We start from the raw sequence: 12,657 nt of genomic DNA, 5'->3' as shown, positions 1-12,657 counted from the left end.
CAATCATGTGGAGTAGTTGATACCTGGATTGGCTACCCCGCAGAGGTGGTATTGTGTTCTCAGCTTGGAAAAGGTTACTGTGAATTGCTTTTTCCTGTGTGTGTGAAAACTGCTTTCAGAAAAGCTGTAAGCTGAAACCCCCCTCCTTAGTAGTGTAACTGTGTGTAGGAATGCAGAACGCTCCTCCCCTTGGAGGCCAATAGTGGGAGCTAAGACTTCTTTCATTGGTTGCATTCATTGTAAATTATAACCCGGGCGTTGTCTTTGACAAGACAAAGAAAAATTGGTTCAAGTATGCAAGAGAGACTTTTTAGTCAGAACTGCCCTTGGGACCAAACCACTAAACATCTGGAATGGCCTCTCTCCACATATCTAAAGGAACTTGGTAAGAAGTTAGATATTGTGTGTAATTATTTCCATAGCCCATTTTCTTTTTAAAGAACTGTAGCTTTGCATTTGTATGTTATTTTGAATGTCTTTATAATTTTGCACTGTGTAACCTGTATTGATATTTTTGTTATTAAAACGCATAGAAAATCTCATTCTGTCTTTTGGGCTCTAATATCCGAATTCACACTCCTGTTGAGACAAGGTTAAAGGCATGTTACCTAAGTAATAAATAGTGTGAGTTTTTAGGGGTTCCCCAAAACTCCCCTTTAATTTAAAAAGTTATGGTGGTGGCAGCAGGGAAATTGTTAGAGCAGTGTGGACAAGATCTGGGGGCTAATGTGGTATCCCTTTTAAAGGTCCTTTTGCAGAGTTGCAAGGATAAGGGAACCAGAGCTGTGTGCCATTAACCCCTTCATGCCCACACCCCTCTATTGTGACGCTGAGAAGGCTTGATTTGTCACATTACCAATTTCTGCATAACCAACAGTCATAATACACCTTTTACCTCTGCAAACTGCACCCCTTTTTCAGTTCATTTCAGCCAATCAGTGCTGACTCCTAGGTAACTCCACATGCGTGAGCTCAATGTTATGTATATGACACACATGAACTAACGCCCTCTAGCGGTGAAATACTGTCAAAATGCATTTAGATAAAAGGCGGCAGATGGTACCTATGCCCTATAAGGTTAGCTAAGATATACCGGCATGTAGACTCCAACTGCTGGAGTGATGTGGCCAAGCGGGAACCCTTGCCCACATCTGGTAGGATTGCCCAATACTGAAGCCACATTGGCAAGATATTCACACACACACAAAAAAACCAAGCACATGAGATCCCCTTTGATATATCTGCTCAACAAACTTCCCAAGATTAAGTGTAAATATAAATAAAACTTATGTAGCTTATGGTTAGCTGAGCTAGACAGTTGATTCCTAGACTATGAAAAACTATATTAATACCCACTGTGCATGGCAGGAAGCAATATATTACATGGTTGCTATCACTTGAAAGATATAGCTACCAGCAGACCAACCATAAAGATTTTTACTGTGTGGTAAAAATATACTAGGAGGAATATTAATATGCAACACAGCCTTCTTCCATACTTGATGGCTAAGCGTCACATCCCTTACAAAGAAATATATATATATATATATATATATATATATATATATATATATATATATATATATTTTCTCTCAGGAAATTCTTCTGGGGCAAGGCATCCCCAGAGACATCTCCTGATAGCTTAAGAGATCATGAAATATGGAGGGAAATTAACAACATAGAACCTATAATTAATATTGTAGATTTTAAGGAAGCATGTGACTATTTTTCCCTCCATGATTTAAATTATGAATCAAGTATTCAGAGTGACTTCCTAAAAGCGGAACATATTGGTTTCAAACCAAGGTCTATATTCTACCCAACTAGGGATAGAGAACCTTTCCTGGAAGCTTTCCATAAAAGAGTAGAAGAGGATTTGATATCCCTATCCAAATGCCACAATGCAACCACCCCTAATCTAACGAAAGGCCAAAAGTTGGCCATTGAGTCTTTAACTAAAAGAAATGATAAAGTTATAAGATCAGCAGATAAGGGGGGTAGCATTGTGGAATTAAATAAAGCAGATTATATAAGGGAAGCCGAAAGGCAGATAAAGGATCCAGAAGTTTACCTACCCCTTTCTGGTGATCCTACTAATGTTTTCAAGTTACAATTTCTTGATCTGTTGGACGGTGGACTGCAGGGGGGAATTATCGACCAAAATACCTTTGATTATCTATATGTAAAAACACCTGTCATTCCCATCTTCCATCACCTCCCCAAGGTACATAAATCCTTGGAGGAGGTGAAGGGAAGACCCATAATATCTGGGAAAGGATCTCTGTTTGAGAGTATGTCAGGTTGGTTGGAGTCTCTTTTGCAGCCCATCATCCAACAGCTTCCCTCCTTCCTCAGGGACACTACACATCTGCTGACTGGCTTAGAAAAGCTCATATGGAGCAATGAATGCTCATGGCTAACAGTAGATGTTGTTGGACTGTATTCTTGTATACCACATCACTTAGGATTGAAAGCAATTAGATTTTCTCTTGATCACTATAGTAATTATGATACCAGCTTAAAAGAGTATATTCTAACATGTTTGGAATTCTTACTGGTTCATAACTATTTCAAATTTGACAATTCTTTTTATCTCCAAAGACGTGGGACAGCCATGGGCGCTAAATTTGCCCCGGCCTATGCTAACCTATTCATGGGCTGGTGGGAGCGGTCCCACGTCTTTGGAGATACTAACCCCTACAAACATCATATAAGATCATATAAAAGGTACATTGATGATCTTTTGTTTGTGTGGTTGGGATCTGTAGAGGAAATGGAGAGATTCATTCAATATCTAAATAATAACCAGGTCAATTTACAATTTACCTACACATTAGACAAAAGTAAAATAGCTTATCTTGATGTTTACCTTATGGGAGATCTGTCCACACAGAAAATTACAACAACGTTATATAGGAAACCAATTGCCTCAAACACCATTCTGCATGCACGCTCATGCCACCCGAAACATACAGGTTTTGGGGTGGCTAAGGGCCAATTTACAAGACTGAAACGTAATTGTACCAAAGATCAAGATTTTTACTTAGAGTCAGATACATTGAGACAGCAACTTCTAGAAAGAGGCTACAAAAAGAAAGTTATAAATAGGGCCTTTATAGAAGTGGATAGATTGGATAGAAGGGAAATGCTACAAAAGAGCAGTTATGGGTCTAAAAATAGGTTTAATGTACATAAACCAAACTTTATTACAACCTACAGTCCACAATTCAAAGCAATTTGTGACATTATTAACAAACACCTCCCTGTCTTAACAGGGGAGGATAGTCTTAGAGACCTAACCAGGGAAGGTCTTAATTATATTTCTAAAAAGGGACGTACAATTGGGAATTTAGTAGCCCCTAGCATGATAAAAAAGCCTCTAACAACAGGAAGTAGTTGGTTACAGGTAAAAGGGCATTATAAATGTCACTTTTCCCAATTGTATAGCCTGCAGTCATACAATAGTAACGGATAAATTTCAGTCTAGAAGTACACAAAGGGTATTCTTATCGGACTCATGCACTAATTGCCGAACAAGTTATGTCATTTACCTTGTGGAGTGTACACTCTGCAAAATGCAATATGTGGGGTGCTCCTCTCGTGAGGCACGCACACGCATTACAGAGCACCTAAACAATATTGATAAAGAAAGGGATGTGTCTAACTTGGTGCATCATTTCATATATGAGCATAACAAGTCAGTCAATAGCTTCAAATGGCAAGTGATAGAAATAATCTTTCCAAATCCAAGAGGGGGTGACAGAATGCAACGACTCTTATATAAAGAAGCATACTGGATCTTTACACTCCAGACTAGACGTCCCAAAGGCTTTAATATAGCTGGGGATATCATTAACTTTTGGAAGTAGCATATAATGATGAAAAAGTTTCAGTGAAGGATATTAACTAATTGAGGTATAGATATACACCTATGTAGGTAAAATGTAATACTCTTATAAAGGTTACATACAATGATGGTGAATTATAGAATCGCTTAGAAAGGTATTTCAATTAAGAGTTTCTGTTTATAATAAGGTAATATCTTAGTTTACCTATGACTCTGTATCCTATATCATTGAAGTTACTCTTACCTCATTCATTTATTCTTCAGATTTAAAAACATAGATTCCACACTACTCTTTAATAATATATCTACTGATCAAACTAAAACATATGGGTTGTGCATTCCTCGTTACTAATGTTACCCTGTTTGATTACTCTAGTTTTCAAGATATTCTAGAGAGCGACTAATTATAAGGGTTGAAAAAGACAGTTTACATTTTCCAGTATGTATAATTATTTCTAACAGGAGAGTGTACTTCATTTCTATTTGTAAACGTTGGAATATAACTTTTTGTCAATTTTTCAGTGTGTCAAATCTAATTGTAGAAAAATGTTCTAACATACTGTTCTTTAACATGAAATAGACCGTCTGATAATTAGCCTGTTAATATTGATTAATTGCACTGTGACCCCAGCTGTTTATCCTTAGTTATCACTTGAATAGTTCTTAAGGCATAACACAGGCTACACTTTGAGGTCTATGATTAAGGCTAAACTTTCCAGCCGAAACGCGTAAGACCGACTGGTAGCCTAAGGTCACAGCGCAATTACTAGCTCTTTTTATGTTTATTTTTTCCATTTTACCACCCTCATTTAAAGTGTTTTTGTTTTTCACTGTGTTGGAATTTATTGAATTAGAGATTTTCAATAAACTAACCCCTTGTTTGAAGCCCGAGTTCGCTGGATTTCTTTGTTTGGAAGTATATATAACTTCCATTATCAAATTGACTTTGTTCATTTGGTATCCTTTGTTAAGACGTAGCTTGGTAAGCTGACAGGCACTTAGGAGAGTGCGCGTGTATTTAGAATTCTACAACAGCAGTGTTTGCAACTATGTATAAAACATTGCTATAAGCATTGATACAAACTCTGCTGGCAGGTGGCTAAAGACAAATGCACACTCCTGATCTTACCTGGGCTCACTCTTTAAAGGGACACTTAACACACCCCATGCACCTCCCTCTAATCATGAGTGCTGCCATTATGAAGTCAGAGTTACACTACAAGTATCTGAAGGACAGGAGCTGCACATGTGCATACAGGTCAGCACTGAAATGTAATGAAAGTTAGATTTCAACATGGCAGCACCCATGACTAGAGGTAACTTACTTACACAATACTTATAAGATGTATTTAGTGCCGCTTTAACAAAAGATGAGAAAATCAAGACATAAATTGGGAAGTTGTTTCAAATTTCATGTGCTATCCAATCCATTTAAAGGGACAGGAAATGTCACAATTTTCTTTTACATGATTTGGAACATAATTTTAAACAACTTTCAAATTTACTTCTATTATAAAATTTGCTTCATTATCTTGTTATCCTTTGCTGAAGTAACATAGTGCTACTGGCAGCTAGCTGAACACATCTAGTTAGCCAACCACAAAAGACAACTGTGTTCACCAATCAGCAGCTAGCTCCCACTAGTGTAGCATATGTGCAAATTTAATTTCAACAAGGGATGTCAAGAGAACTAAGCACATTTGAAAATCGAAGTTAAATTTAAAAGTATCTTAAAAGGACATGCTCTATATGAATAATGCAAGTTTAATTTTGACTTTCCTATCCCTTTAAAAGGAATAGTCTAGTCAAAATTAAACTTGAATGATTCAGATAGAGCATGAAATTTTAAGCATTTTTCTAATTTACTCCTATTATACATTTTTCTTCGTTCTCTTTGTATCTGTATTTGAAAAAGAAGTAATGTAAGCATAGGAGCCGGACCATTTTTGGTTCAGCACCTGGGTAGTGCTTTCTGATGTATCTAAATGTAGCCACCAATCAGCAAGCACTACCCAGGTGCTGAACCAAAAATGAGCTGGCTGCTAAGCTTACATTCAAATAAAGATACCAATAGAACGAAGAAAAATTGATAATAGGGAGTAAATTAGAAAGTTGCTTAAAATTGCATGCTCTGAATCGCGAGTTTAATTTTGACTAGACTATCCCTTTAAGTTTAATTTTCACTTAACTGCCCCTTTAAAGGAATTAACTATTCAAATAAAGATTTAGAGTGAGTTTATAAAAAAAAAAAAATCCAGGTGACTTGCATTATCAATTATGCTTCATTATCTCAGTAGCCTTTGTTGAAGAGTAAACATAGGGAAGCTGACAGAGGCTGTCAAACAGAGCAGGAGCGAGCTGCACTTAGTCTTATGGCGCAGTCGGGCTGGACTGTGACTATACAGCGGCCCCGATGCGCTGAGTAAATATAACAGACCCGCTCAGCAGAGTGCAGAGAGTGGGTCTGTAAAAAAGCATTTTTTTTTTAAAAAATGAATAGGGTATATTATGTTTTATAATGTTTGGCTAATATAATGTTATATAATTCTGCACTATGTGCAGAATTATATAACATTATTTTTAACGTTTACTGACACTTTATTAATTCCCCTGTTGTGCATAATTATACACGTTTTACCTCTGTAAATACCTTGTATCTAAGCCTCAGCAGACTGCCCCCTTATTTCAGTTCTTTTGACAGACTTAAATTTTAGCCAATCAGAGCTGTCTCCATGGTAAATTCACGTGCATGAGCTCAATGTTATCTATATGAAACACATGAACTAATGCCCTCTAGTGGTGAAAAACTATCAAAATGCATTTAGATTAGAGGCAGCCTTCAAGGTCTAAGAAATGAGCATATTAACCTCCTAGGTTTAGTTTTAAACTAAGAATACCAATAGAACAAAGCAAAACTGGTGATGAAAGTAAATTGGAAAGTTGTTTAAAATTACATGCCCTATTTGAAACATGTAAGTTTTTTTTTTAACTTGACTGTCCCTTTAAATGTTCATCAAACATGCAAGTCAGTTTGTTTCAGAGAAAGTAAAGGTTATATAAATTTCAAAGTCATTAAAACATGAAATTATATAATAGATGTTTCTTTGCATAAATGTTTTGAAGATTTATATAGCCCATCCGGGAGTGTTTGTGTAACAATGTATAGTTTTGCTTATTTATTTTTTTTAAAATAACATTGTGATGATTTTCAGAATCCTAACCAAGCCCCACACAGTGTCAGATGTATACAGACTACTGCTCGCTCCTGTCTTTTTATATACAGGGAATGGGGTGGTGTCTGCTCCTCTTTTCCCCTTTCACTGGGTGTCCTAGCCTAACCTCATCAACAGAGCTAGACTGGGAGCTTCTAAGCAAATTTTTATAAGGTTTTATAATGGATTTTTAGATCAGTATCTGTGCATATTCTTTATAGCAGTGGATTTGTTAATCCTTACATAATTATCAATTCAGCGAACCTGTTGGCACTCAAAAACCTAATAATAATAATAATAATAATAATAATAATAATAATAATAATAATAATAATGTCACCATAAAGTATTATTATTAATATTAAATATTATGAAATATTCGATGTGCTACATTTAAAAAGCAGTCTAAAGCCCCCCCACTATAAAAGGGAATCTACTCCAGAATTATTATTGTTCTTCAGTTTTGCATAACTAACTTTTATATTAATATACATTTTACCTCTATTACCTTGTATCTAAGCCTCTGCAGACTGACTCCTTATTTCAGTTATTTTGACAGACTTGCATTTTAGCCAATCAGTGGCCAATTATAAGTAACTCCACGTATGTGTGTGTAATGTTATATACCTTGCACACCTGAGCTAATATACTCTAGCTGTGCAAAACTGTAAAATGCATTCTGGAAGAGGTAGCCTTCAAGAATACCAAGTAGCACTTGCTGGCTAAATGAGGACACCAATCAACAAGCGCTACCCAGGTTCTGAACCAAAAATGTGCCGGAGCCTAAGCTTACATTCCTGCCTTTTCAAATAAAGATACCAAAAGAAGAAAATTTGATAATAGAAGTAGAAAGTTGCTTAAAACTTCATGCTCTATCTGAATCATGAAAGGAAAAAAAAATTGTGTTTCATAGCTCTTTAAAATGTAAACCTGTGTTTAGTCACTTCCATGGTGGGTACTGATTTTGAGAGGAAAAAAACCCTAACTTATTTATTTTGTTAATCAGACAAGGCCATCTGCCAAGAAGCTTTTTTTTCCCCACCTTAAAAAAAAAAAAATTAAAAACACCATACATATACACGTCCTTCCAAAGGTAACTTGCATTTGTAAAAAAAAATGCATTTTGAATGGGTACCTGATGGTTTAAACCCAATGCGTTGTCATAAAACGAAATGGCTTGAAAGTGAAGTTATCGTAAGGTGTCATATCACCTGCATCAGCAAAACAATCACACATACTGCAAAAGTCAACATCCTGTTATGTCAGAAAAAAGCACAGTAAAGTTTTATTTTACAATTCTAAACAATTTACTGTCTTACTATTATTTTAATAAAGAATGAATTGTGGGTTTAAAGCAGCGCTGAAAAGATTATATAATTTAAGTCACCAGGCAACAGGTAAGCAATAAAGTTTGACGCTTTTTTTTTTTTTTTTACTTACAGAACTGTGTCCACAGAACCGCTTAATATGTTGGGGGGGGTGGAATTTGCACTATACTTTCATTAAAAGGATAGTTTAGTCAAAATTAAACTGATTCAGATAGAGCGGGTCCATTTTTGTGTTCAGCATCGGTGTAGTGCTTGCCGATAAGTGGCTAAATGTATCAGCAAGCACCAACCAGGGTTCTGAACCAAAAATGGACCAGCTCCTAAGCTTACATTTTTGCTTTTTCAGAAAAAAAAAAGGACAGCAAGATTTAAAGAAAAAAAATGAGAATAGGAGTAAAACTAGAAAGTTGCTTAAAATTGCATGCTCTATCTGAATCATGCAAGTTTAATTTTGACTAGACTATCCCTTTAATCAGGGCTCGAAAAACCCAGGAGCCAGGTAGCCACTGGCTCCTAGAATTTTACCTCTGGCTCCTAACTTTTTGGGTTATTCTCTATGTTTCTGTATACTGTTACCACTATCTGGCTCCTAAATATTCTTACTGGCTCCTAAATTTTAAACAAATTTGTCGACCCCTGCCTTTAATTATTTCCTCCATTTTCATGACATTTAAAACTGAACACTTAGGGGTTTCCAGTTCTGAGAACAGAAAATGCACAAGCCTAGCCATGCCACATATCTGTACCTAACTGGTATCAGTAGATGGGCTGAGATAACATACTGCAAAACAATGCACATTTTGCTATCAAAATGACAAGAGGTAAGCCTTATTTCCAGGAGTAACAACTTTGGATTGCCTCCAAAAGGCAAGTGGTGGGGAAAATACAACTCATATACATTCAATGTAGTAAGTAATGTGCAAACATAGTATCAACAGATAAAGCATTTCAAAATAGTTTTCTCAGTCTACAAACTGAAAATACACACACTGTAGACTTCTCAAGGCAAGGCTGTTGCCACATATTAGTCCATAAGTGGAAGAGATTGGAAGCAGATATCAGATAAGATGCAAAACAATGCAGTTTTTATAAATATAATGATTGTCAGTCTTGTCTACTCCAGCAACAAGCCAAGATCGCCTCCTCTAAATAAGGCAAATAGTTGTTAGAGTTTGCCTATGGAAAAACAATTACAGCAAACAAAAAATTGTAAAATGATACTTGTCTGATATTATTCTATAGCAAGACAACATAAATGTCTTGTAATTACATGTTTAATGAGAAATCAATTAAGTAGTTACAAGACGTGTAGTGTAGAAAATGATTCATTCTGCTTAGCATACCTTGTATAGCGCTGCATAAAATGTTTCACCACTTTATTAAAGGAGATGTGAGACTTCTTTGTAATAGACTAAGATAGTCACTAATTTTGTAAGCAGCACATATTACAACATCATACCACCTTCTGCTGTGGCAAAGAAAGGAAATATGTGGCAAAGTTAGGTTTGTGCACTTAGTTCTCAGAATTGCAAACACTCCATTTTTAGATGTGTACCCCCCCCCCCCTGAAATTGTAACAAAACATTGAACATACAGTATAATGCATTTTTTTTACTAAGCATACACATTTTACATTATAATCTCAAAGTGTTTTATGCAACTTTAAAAATACATTAGTCTTTGTTTATACAGGATTACTTTAATTAATAAAGAAGTGTATTGCAAAAGAGTGAGCATGCAACAAATGTTTTGCATTTAAAAATGGTATTTGTAAGCAAATGTTGCATTGTTTAGCATTATAAGGATATACCAACTCAAGCCTCTGTTTTGATTATGTTCTCCATTTATGGTAAATGGGGGGGGGACAATAAGCCCCTAAACTCTACAAGCAATCATTGTGGAGAACGTTGTAGTTTGTTTTTGATACTGCAGGATGCACTCTAACCTCCCTGGGGCAATAAAAAAAAAAAAAAAAAAAAAATTGAGAAATTATAGGAAAAGCATTTCTCCCTGCATAATTAATAAGTCCAAGTACGATTACATCCAGACTTCAATGTCCTTTTAATGCAACCCTTAAAAGGCTAAATTATGCTTCTAAAACCTAAATACTTTGAAGTTAAAATGAATATTCACACATTTAAAAGGGACATTCCAGCCAAAATTGGAATCTACATGGATACATTTCAGTTTTGAATAGAAGCATTTTTGTAATATACATTAGCAAAAATGCTTCTAGTAAAAGTTATAGCTGTTTTAAAACAGCATTTAAAGGGACACTGTACCCAAAATTTTTCTTTCGTGATTTAGATTGAGCATGAAATTTTAATCAACTTTCTAATTTACTCATATTATCAAATTTTCTTCATTCTCTTGGTATCTTTATTTGAAATGCAAGAATGTAAGTTTAGATGCCGGCCCATTTTTGGTGAACAACCTGGGTTGTCCTTGCTGATTGGTGGATAAATTCATCCACCAATAAAAAAGTGCTGTCCAGAGTACTGAAACCAAAAAAAAAAAAGCTTAGATGCCTTCTTTTTCAAATAATGATAGCAAGAGAACGAAGAAAAATTGATAATAGGAGTAAATTAGAAAGTTGCATGCTCTTTCTGAATTACAAAAGAAAAAATTTGGGTTCAGTGTCCCTTTAAGTATGAACCGAGCACCAGCATTTTGAACACAACACTTGCTCAGAGATCCTAAGGTGCTTGTACCATCTGGTAATGACTCAATTTAATTACTGACATGATTACAAGCCCCACTAATGTTCTGAGCAGCTGCAGTATTTAAAATAATGGTGCACAGGGAATATCTTGCTAGGCTTCACATGCAGTGCAGAGAAATACGATAACTCTACAACAGTGGTAACTTTTACTAGAAGCATTTTTGCCAATACATATATATATATATTGCAAATATGTTTCTATTTAGAGATGTAATTCATTTATGTGCATTTATTGTTATTTATGTTAATATATTAGAAAAGACAATAAAACTACAGCAATTTTAAAAACCCAAGGGATAGCTCCACATTATATTATAATAAATGTTAAATACTGGCAAAGTACTTATTCAAACTTGTTTAATAGTACATTAAACGTTACACAAAGATAAATTATTTGACAGGTTTATTTCATAGCAATAGGATATCACAGGCTTCTGCTGATGGTAATGAACCACAACAATGTACACCAGCATCAGAAGTCTGTCATCCAATGCTTGATCAACATAAACATCATCAGCTACAATGCAACGTATGTCAGCCAAAACACACCGGGCCCGGGTGCCACTCGCACCCACCACGTCACCGGCTCCAGCACTGCGGAAATGAGAGGACCGGGCAACCCCGCCCGCACTAACCCAGAAGAGACACAGGGAAACGATGCCCCTCTGCCAGGATCACAGCAAACTGCAAAAACCTAAGGTGTAAAGCGCATAACACAAACTGCTAAAGCGCTTACTGATTCTTACCGGTGTCTCCGATGATAATGTATTTGAAGAGGTAAGCGTACGCCATGGCCTTCGGAAATCTGCTTCTTTTTCGTCACCACTCCTCCGCCGCAGTGACGCAAACACGCACTCGCTCCCGACGCCGCACTCAAGAATACTAGAGCGCGCTTACTTTTCCTCTTCAGCATTGTACGGGTTCTCATTTTTTTACTCAATAAACTTTATTGACAAGCTAACATAAACAGGGCAATGAGAGTCGAGCTAGTGCGCATTCTTGTCTATTGTCCAGTCACTCTTTCTACCCTTTGGTTTGGTTGCTGACGTGTGGGGTGTGACTCCTCAGAGCTAGTTTAGCTTTGTTATTTGTGGTTTCCACGTCACGTTAACACGCTTCTGTAACTATCTTGCCTGTTCAACAATATTGTATTATTGCAAAAATTACACTAGGTGTTACAATATGAGCGATAACATAAAAAGTATTTTACAGAGAAAACCTTGTCATATTACATAAATAGTGTACACATGTGTTGTGGGTTAACAATGACTTGCTTTATCTGCTTCTTAGGGGTGTTCGTATGCTCTCTACAGCTGGGATCATGCCCACCATTTCTCCCTCAGCTCCCACCTTGCCACACCCTTGACATGTCCTGACTCCACCCTTATCCTTTCCATGGCTCACATGAAATCCACCTGTGAGTCAGGCTCTCAGGTAGGACTGTAGGGTTGCCACCTTTTGGGGGAAAAAAAATATCTGCCATGCTCATTAGTAGACATTTGCATAAATACGTATACAATTGTCACAGAAAGGGTTCAAGAGACTTTA

The 12,657-nt window shown here is 36.3% G+C and overlaps 1 protein-coding gene across 1 annotated transcript in view; it reads right to left on the bottom strand.

Moving 5' to 3' along the window:
• RAB2A (RAB2A, member RAS oncogene family) overlaps window positions 1–11,987 on the bottom strand; it is a 424,400-nt gene extending 412,413 nt beyond the window's left edge. The window contains exon 1 of the mRNA XM_053715067.1: window positions 11,856–11,987. Coding sequence (XP_053571042.1) covers window positions 11,856–11,901 — 46 coding nt within the window. The 5' untranslated portion in view covers window positions 11,902–11,987. The remainder of the gene's footprint in view (window positions 1–11,855) is intronic.
• Window positions 11,988–12,657: the final 670 nt, after the last annotated feature.

This window comes from Bombina bombina, chromosome 5 (assembly GCF_027579735.1).
Source record: "Bombina bombina isolate aBomBom1 chromosome 5, aBomBom1.pri, whole genome shotgun sequence".
In the NCBI taxonomy this organism is placed as follows: Eukaryota; Metazoa; Chordata; class Amphibia; order Anura; family Bombinatoridae; genus Bombina; species Bombina bombina.
This window is presented reverse-complemented; position numbering and strand designations above follow the sequence as displayed.